The sequence below is a fragment of the Colobus angolensis genome, unplaced genomic scaffold (genome assembly GCF_000951035.1).
Source record: "Colobus angolensis palliatus isolate OR3802 unplaced genomic scaffold, Cang.pa_1.0 Scaffold68, whole genome shotgun sequence".
NCBI lineage: Eukaryota > Metazoa > Chordata > Mammalia > Primates > Cercopithecidae > Colobus > Colobus angolensis.
In genome coordinates, this window is record NW_012120487.1 from 8,296,006 (window position 1) to 8,305,948 (window position 9,943).

At 35.5% G+C, this 9,943-nt stretch overlaps 1 protein-coding gene across 1 annotated transcript in view; it reads right to left on the reverse strand.

Moving 5' to 3' along the window:
- USP24 (ubiquitin specific peptidase 24) overlaps positions 1-9,943 on the reverse strand; it is a gene marked incomplete at its 5' end in the record, with an annotated part of 148,101 nt that overhangs the window by 43,230 nt on the left and 94,928 nt on the right. The window contains one exon of the mRNA XM_011926379.1: positions 909-970. Within this exon, the coding sequence (XP_011781769.1) occupies positions 909-970 (62 nt within the window). The remainder of the gene's footprint in view (positions 1-908; positions 971-9,943) is intronic.

Sequence of the window (9,943 nt, forward strand, 5' to 3'; positions counted from 1 at the left end):
GTTTTTGACAGACACTTGCAAAACTGATGAAGGCATGTGCCACCATAGAAATGTTGTTGAGGATTATTAGTCACTGTCTTTATGTGTCCATTACATGATGGCCTTTGTATGAAATTTCTTTTAGACTTAGGTGCTGGGAAAGAGATTTGCTTCTTTTGAGAAAGTATTCTATTTCTTCTTACAGGGCATTCTAACCATAGGCTGAACAACTAACCATACGCTGTTTTCTTTTTACTTCTGGCTTTCAGGAACATCACAAATTAATTCTGAGGTATTTTTTTTCCTCCCGGCCTTGACATTCTTTACCAATTGCTATTTTTGTGGATCCTGATTTTTATTTTATTAATTTCCTGTAAGCTGAAGCAAATTCTTTGCAAAGAGTGGAGAACAAACTCTTGATGTGAACTAAAATTTACACAGAGCATTGCAACATACATTTGCATTATTTAAGGGTAAGTACAATTAAAATCTCAGCACACTAACAAAAGGATTTCTAACCATGATACTTTACAAGTAACACTAATGAACTGACTTCTAACACTATCAACATGCTGCAATAAAGAGTTCCTCTTTCCTTCGACAATCAACCTTTAAAATTATAACAGACTACACTTGAGAGAAAGACCCTTCATAATAGTTTTGTATCAGTGTAATTAAAATATGAGCCTTAGATAATTTAAAAATCAACAAATTTTCTCAATTCATTAATGACTGGTTATGTAACAGAAGAAGAGCTCACTGGTACACGGGTTTATATGCTATTTTCAAGAAAACAAGGTTCAACTTCAAACAATAACTGTAATTTTATTTACACCTGAGATATGTAAATCATACTTAGAAATGTCCATGTGACTTTCTCTTCTACTCTTCCCCAGTCCCTCTCCCCTACATATTAGTCATTTACTTACTTGTCAGATCATCTAATAACTGGCATCTCAAGTCAAAATACTCCATACACTGAGATAACAGTCTAAAAAACAGAAAGGTTTCAGTTACTAATAAGAGGCTGATTTGAAAATAAAAAGTATTTTCCTTGTAAGAACAAGTTCATGAAACAAGTTTCATAAGCATACTACTTTCATATTAATTCAAATTCTATATTTTAGCAAGAAGCATATTGATTTTACTAATACAAATATAGTAATAGAAATAACAGTGTAAAGAGAGGGAAACATTAAATCTATCACAGATTAAAATAATAAATGCACTGATTGCATACATAATACACTCATTACATTCATTCATTTACATTTCAACCTGTATCTGCTAAGCACCTACAAATGCCTGGAACTGTTTTGGGAGATCAGTGAAATTAAGAAGGAAGACAAACAACAAATTAGAAATATACCCATTTGTCAAGTGGTAATATGCACTAAGAAGAAAAATAGAGCAGAGTAAGAAGAGAAAGACACAGGGAAACTATTTTACAGAGGATAATCAAAGAAGCTTTTTCTGCAATTATAGTAGTGAACAGCACAGGTTTTAGAATCAGACACAAATGGGTTTTAAACCTGGCTCCCGTACTTATAGCAACTGGATGTCCCATGGACAACTATTACACATTTAACTTTTAGTATTGTAACTTCTAAAATACTTACTATAGTATTGGAAATAAAAAACAGATGCATATATACAAACATGTAGAAAAGGTTCAAGCACAAACTAACGAGGAGAATATATAATGAACCAAGAATTATGGTTATAAAAAATGAAGATAATAAAACTGCCAAACTCATTAGGCCAGTCTGAGGATTAAAAGAAAAACATACATGAGCAGTTTAGTATGCTGTGTGGCATATAGTTGGCCCGTGCCATACTGTTTTTTTCCCCTGGTATTTAGCATGCAACTATCATCATCACACTACTGAGGGAGAAAGTATGTACCAAACTTGGGCATTAAAAAAAGCTGTGAGACGTAATTTTTTAAATTATGCAAACATATAATTAAAGATTCAGTTTGATGTGAAATTAAAAAGCTCTACCTTCAACATATTTTTAAGGATTCTTTAAGAGTATACGTGAAAACTCTCATCTAATGCTTTCTGCTTCTTCCGTAAAACTTAGAGGAACTTAGTATTAAATAAAAAATTAAATCTTAACGTGTACTTATATTAAGTAAACTGGCTTACAAGTATAAGCACAATAACTTTAACTTCTTAAAAAATGGCTTAAACATTTATACTGAAGAATCATTTGTCTTTCAAATAAAAAGTTCGTCTGTTTAGAAAAATTTTAACCAGGAAAAGTTGGAATTCTAAAGTAAAAAGTATACAAAGACAAAAGAAGAAATTTCTACAGCTTTTAATTCACATGTTTACTAGGGGAAGCCATTCTCTGAAATATCACTAAAGAATTATTTTTTATTACCAGAAATACACAGCTAATGTCTAATTCAGCTTAAATCTTGATGGTAAACTATAACATGATTTTTAAGTTTTGGCTGAATTTTTAACATTTCTAAGTCACTCACAATGACCTTATCCCAGAAAACAAAATCTTGACTTCTTTCTTAGACATTTGGAATGCTAAAACAGAAGGTTAAATGTTTCAAAATAATATTTATGTAGAAGCCTGGATATGGGGGCCAGAAATCTCTGTATATTAGAAAGTGAATGAGAATATAACAAGTGTTTATACACACATTTAATCCTGTAATAAAGACTTGCAAACAACAGATAAAATTATAACTAAATTTGAGAAATTCTATAGATTATACACATTATAGCTAGAAAACAGAGGTATTAAAAGTTAAGAATGGATCAAAGAAACCAGAAGGGAAATTAGAAAATATATTAAGACAAATGAAAACAAAAATACAACTTGCCAAAAATTATGGGAAATATCAAAAGTGTTATGAGATGGAAATTCATAGCTATAAATGCTTACATTCATTTCGTTAATCTTTTCAAAAAATCGGCTCCTCGAATCACTGATTTTTTGAAAGGTTCTTCGTGTCACTATCTTCTTCAGTTCTGCTCCGATCTTAGTTATTTCTTGTCTTCTGCTAGCTTCTGAATTTGTTTGCTCTTACTTCTCTAGTTCTTTTAATTGTGATGTTAGGGTGTTGATTTTAGATCTTTCCTGCTTTCTCCTGTGGGCATTCAGTGCTATAAATTTGCCTCTAAACACTGCTTTAGCTGTGTCCCAGAGATTCTGGTATGTTGTGTCTTTGTTCTCATTGGTTTCACAGAACTTATTTATCTCTGCCTTAATTTCATTATTTACCCAGTAGTCATTCAGGAGCAGGTTGTTCAGTTTCCATGTAGTTGTGCGATTTTGAGTGAGTTTCTTAATCCTGAGTTCTAATTTGATTGCACTGAGGTCTGAGAGATTGTTACAAATTCCATTCTTTGGCTGAGGAGTGTTTTACTTCCAATTATGTGGTCAATTTTAGAACAAGTGCAATGTGGTGCTGAAAAGAATGCATATTCTGCTGATTTGGGGTGGAGAGTTCTGCAGATGTCTATTAGGTCCGCTTGGTCCAGAGCTGAGTTCAAGTCCTGAATATCCTTATTAATTTTCTGTCTCACTGATCTAATATTGACAGTGGGGTGTTCAAGTCTCCCACTATTATTGTGTGGGAGTCAAAGTCTCTTTGTAGGTCTCTAAGAACTTGCTTTATGAATCTGGGTGCTCTTGTATTGGGTGCATATATATTTAGGATAGTTAGCTCTTTTTGTTGCATTGATCTCTTTACCACTGTGTAATGTCCTTCTTTGTTTTTTTTTTGACCTTTGTTGGTTTTAAAGTCTGTTTTATCAGAGACTAGGATTGCAACCCCTGCTTTTTTTTTTGGCTTTCCATTTGCTTGGTAAATATTCCTAGACCACTAGCCAGATTAATAAAGAAGAAAAGAGAGAAGAATCAAATAGACACAATAAGAAATGATAAAGGATATATCGCCACTGATCCCACAGAAATACAAACTACCATCAGAGAATACTATAAACACCTCTATGCAAATAAACTAGAAAATCTAGAAGAAATGGATAAATTCCTAGACACATACACCCTCCCAAGACTAAACCAAGAAGAAGTTGAATCCCTGAATAGACCAGTAACAAGTTCTGAAATTGAGGCAGTAATTAATAGCCTACCAACCAAAAAAAAAAAAGCCCAGGACCAGATGGATTCACAGCTGAATTCTACCAGAGGTACAAAGAGGAGCTGGTACCATTCCTTCTGAAACTATTCCAAACAATAGAAAAAGAAGGAATCCTCCCTAACTCATTTTATGAGGCCAGCATCATCCTGATACCAAAACCTGGCAGAGACACAACAAAAAAAGAAAATTTCGGGCCAATATCCCTGATGACATAGATGTGAAAATCCTCAATAAAATATTGGCAAACTGAATCCAGTAGCACATCAAAAAGCTATCCACCACGATCAAGTCAGCTTCATCCCTGGGAAGCAAGGCTGGTTTAACATATGCAATAAACTAGGTATTGATGGAACGTATCTCAAATATAGTAAGAACTATTTATGACAAACCCACAGCCCATATCATACTGAATGGGCAAAAGCTGGAAGCATTCCCTTTGAAAACTGGCACAAGACAAGGATGATCTCTCTCACCACTCTTCTTTAACATAGTATTGGAAGTTCTAGCCAGGGCAATCAGGCAAGAGAAAGAAATAACGGGTATTCAAATAGGAAGACAGGAAGTCAAATTGTCTCTGTCTGCAGATGACATGATTCTATATTTAGAAAACCCCATCTTCTCTTGGGCCAAAATCTCCTTAAGCTGATAAGCAACTTCAGCAAAGTCTCAGGATACAAAATCAATGTGCAAAAATCACAAACATTCCTACACACCAATAACAGACAGAGAGCCCCCATTCACAATTACTAAAAAGAGAATAAAATACCTAGGAATACAACTTACAAGGCATATGAAGGACTTCTTCAAGGAGAACTACAAACCACTGCTCAGGAAATAAGAGAGGACACAAACAAATGGAAAAACATTCCATGCTCGTGCACAGGAATAATCAATATCGTGAAAATGGCCATACTGCCCAAAGTAATTTACAGATTCAATGCTATCCCTATCAAGCTACCTCTGACTTTCTTCACAGAATTAGAGAAAACTACTTTAAATTTCATATGGAACCAAAAAAGAACCTGAATAGCCAAGACAATCCTAAGCAAAAAGAACGAAGCTGGAGGCAACATGCTGCCTGACTTCAAACTACACCAAAAGGCTACAGCAATCAAAACAGCATGCTACTGTACCAAAACAGATTTATAAACAAATGGAAGAGAACAGAGGCCTCAAAAATAACGCCACACATCTACTACAACCATCTGATCTTTGACAAACCTGACAAAAATAAGCAATGGGGAAATGATTCCCTATTTAATAAATGGTGTTGGGAAAACTGACTAGCTCTATGCTGAAAACTGAAACTGGGCCCCTTCCTTACACCTTATACAAAAATTAGCTCAAGATGGATTAAAGACTTAAACGTAAGACCTAAAACCATAAAAACTCTAGAAGAAAACCTAGGCAATACCATTCAGGACACAGGCATGGGCAAGGACTTCATGACTAAAACACCAAAAGCAATGGCAACAAAAGCCAAAACTGACAAATGGGATACAATTAAACAAAAGAGTTTCTGCACAGCAAAAGAAACTATCATCAGAATGAACAGGTAACCTACAGAATGGGAGAACATTTTTGCAGTCTATCCATCTGACAAAGGGCTAATATCCAGAATCTACAAAGAACTTAAACTTACAAGAATAAAACAACTCCATCTAAAAGTGGGCAAAGGATATGAACAGACATTTCTCAAAAGAAGTGGTCAACAAACATGGAAAAAAGCTCATCATCACTGTAGAGAAATGCAAATCAAAACTGCGATGAGATACCATCTCACATCAGTTAGAATGGCGATCATTAAAAATCAGGAAACAACAGATGCTGGAGATGATATGGAGAAACACTTTTACACTGTTGGTGGAAGTGTAAATTAGTTCAACCATTGTGGAGACAGTGTGGCAATTCCTTAAGGATCTAGAACCAGAAATACCATTTGACCCAGCAATCCCATTACTGGATATATACCCAAAGGATTATAAATCATTTTACTATAAAGACACATGCACACGTGTGGTTACTGAGGCACTGTTTACAATAGCAAAGACTTGGAACCAACCCAAATGCCCATCAATGATAGACTGGATAAAGAAAATGTGGCACATATACACCATGGAACACTATGTGGCCATAAAAAGGGATGAGTTCATGTCCTTTGCAGTGACACAGATGAAGCTGGAAACCATCATTCTCAGCAAAGTAACACAAGAATAGAAAACCAAGCACTGCATGTTCTCACTCATAAGTGGGAGCTGAACAATGAGAACACATGACACAGGGAGGGGAACACCACAAACCGGGGCCTGTCGGCGGGGTGGGGGTGGTGGCGGGCTAGGGGAGGGACAGCATTAAGAGAAATATCTAATGTAGATGACGGGTTGCTGGGTGCAGCAAACCACTATGGCACGTGTATACCTATGTAACAAACCTGCATGTTCTGCACATTTATCCCAGAACTTAAAGTATAATTAAAATAAATGCTTACATTAAAAACAAGAAAAGGATCCAACTGACAACCTAACTTTACACCTAAGGAACTAGAAAAAGAAGAACAAACCAAACTTAAAGCTAGCAGAAGGAAAGAAATGAGTAAAGATTAGAGTGGAAATAAAGAATGATAAAAAATACAAAAAAGAAAAAAAAAATCAATGAAATCAAAAGTTGGCTCTTTGAAAAGATCAACAAGACCAACAAACCTTTAGGTAGACTAAGACAAAAAAGGCAGAAGGATCAAATTACTAAACTCAGAAATGGAAGTGGGTACATAACTACCAATTTTACAGAAATGAACAGGATATAAAAGAGTACCATAAGCAACTGTATGCCAACAAATTAACCTAGATGAAGTGGACAAATTTCTAGAAACACAAAACCTACCACGACTGAATCAGAAGAAACAGAAAAGGTAAACAAACCTACTCAGCAAGGAGACTGAATTGGTAATCCAAAAAAATTTTAAAAACTCCCAACAAAGAAAAACCCTGGACTAGATGGCTTCACTGGTGAATTCTACCAAATATTTAAAGAATTACCACCAAGTCTTCTCAAGCTCTTTCAAAAAACTGAAGAGGAGGTAACATTTCCTAACTCATTCTATGACACCAGTATTATCCTGACAGAAAAGTCAGAAAAAGACACCACAAGAAAACTACAGACCAATATCCTTTATGAATGCTAATGCAAAAATCCTCAACAAAATACTATCAAACCAAAGCAGTGCATTTAAAGGATTACACCCCATGAACAAGTGGGATTGACTCCTGGAATTCAAGTATGGTCCAGGGTACAAAAATCAATGTAATCCCATATTAAGGGAAAGAAAGAAAAAGACCTACATGATTATTTCAATCAAAGCAGAAAAAGCATTTGATAAAATTTAACCCACTTTCATGATAAAAACACTTAACAAACTACAAATAGAAGGGAACTACCTCAACATAATAAAGTCAGATACGAAAAACCCACAGCTAACATACTCAATGCTGAATGACTGAAAGCATTTATCCTAACAGCAGAAACAAAGATGCCCACTTTTTTTTTTTTTTTTTTTTTTTTTTTTGAGACGGAGTCTCACTCTGTCGCCCAGGCTGGAGTGCAGTGGCCGGATCTCAGCTCACTGCAAGCTCCGCCTCCCGGGTTTACGCCATTCTCCTGCCTCAGCCTCCCAAGTAGCTGGGACTACAGGCGCCCGCCACCTCGCCCGGCTAGTTTTTTGTATTTTTTAGTAGAGACGGGGTTTCACCGTGTTAGCCAGGATGGTCTCGATCTCCTGACCTCGTGATCTGCCCGTCTCAGCCTCCCAAAGTGCTGGGATTACAGGCTTGAGCCACCGCGCCCGGCCAGGACGCCCACTTTTACCACTTCTATTCAACATAGTGTTGGAGGTTTCAGCCAGAGCAATTAGGCAAGGAAAAGAAATAAAAGACATCCAAATTGAAAAGGGAGTAAAATTATCTGTTAGCAGATGACATGTTACTATATATGGAAAGCCCTGAAGTTTCTGCAAAAGAAACTGTTAGAACTAATAAATTCAGCGAAGTTGCAGCATACAAAATCAACACAAAAATCAGTTGTGTTTCTTACACTAACAATGAACAAACTGAAAAAGAAATCAACAATTCCACCTACAATAGCATCAAAAACAATAAAATACCTAGGAACCAACTTAAGGAAATGAAAGACTTGTTCAGGGAAAACTATAAACATTGCTGAAAGAAATTAAAGATGACATAATGAAAAGACATCTTGTGTTCAAGGGTTGAAAGACAAAATCTTGTTAAGATGTCATTACTATTCAAAGTCACCTATAGGTTCAATGAAATCTCTATGAAAATCCCAAAGACATTTGCAAAAACAGAAAAACTCATTCTAAAATTCACATGGACTCTTCAAGTAGCCAAATCAATCCTGAAAAAGAGGAACAAGGTTGAAAGACTCATACTTCCTGATTTCAAACTTAGTACAATACTACAGTAATCAAAACAGTGTTATACTGGTATAAAGACATACATATAGACCAATGGAATGGAAATGCAGAACACAAACATATGGTCCTGATTTTCATCAAGGGCACCAAAACCATTCAATGGGGAAAGGATAGTATTTTTAAAAAGCAGCACTGGGAAAACTGGATATTCACATGGAAAAGAATGAAGTCAGACCCTTACCTTACACTATATGCAAAACTAAACTCGAAATGGGTCAAATACCTAAATGTAAGAACTACAACTATAAAACCCTTAGAAGAAAATGGGGAAAACTTTGTAACATAGGATTTGGCCATAATTTCCTGGCTACGACAGCAAAAACACAGGCAACTAAAGACAAAATACATACATAGGACACCATCAAGAAAGCTAAAAGACAACCCACAGATTGGGACAAAATATCTGCATATCGTATTATCTGACAAGGGATCAATATTCAGGATATATAAAGAATTCTACAACAAATAATCCAATTTGAAAATGAGCAAAGGTCTTAAAATAGATGTCTCTCCAAAGAAGATATATGAATAGCCAACAAGCACAAGATAAGACGCTCAACATTAGTTATCAAGGAAATGCAAACTGAAACCACAGATGCCAATTCACATGCATTAGGATAGCTACTATCAAAAACAAAACGAAACAAAAACAAAAACAAAAATCCTAGAAAACAATAAGCATTGGCTAAGATGTGGAGAAATGATGAGAATCCTTGTACATTGCTGGTGGGAAAGTAAAATGGTACAGCCATTGTGGAAAACAGTATGGTGGTTCCACAAAGAAATCAAACACACAATTACTAAATGATCTAGCAATTCCACTTCTGGGTATACACCCAAAAGAACTGAAAACAGGGATTCACATAGATATTTGCACACCCATGTTTGTAGCTGCATTCACAAAGGCCAAAAGGTGGAAACACCCAAATGTTCATCTATGGATGGATATACCAATATTGTTTATACATACAACGATATATAATTCAGCCTTAAAAAGGAAGGAAATTCTGATTCATGCTACAACATGAATAAACCTTAAGGACATTATGCTAAGTGAAATAAGCCAGACATGTAAGGACAAATACTGTATGGGTCCACTTATATGAGGTACCTAGAGTCGTCAAATCCTTAGAGACAGAAAGTAGAATGGTGGTTGCCATGGGATGGTGGAGAGGGAACAGGGAGTTATTGTTCAATGGGTACAGAGTTTCAGTTTAGGATGACTAAAGAGTTTGGAAATAGACTATTTGGAAATAGATGATGGTTGCATCACAATGTATATGTACTGAATGTCACAGAACTGTACACTTCAAACGGTAAATTTTATGTTATGTATATTTACCACAATA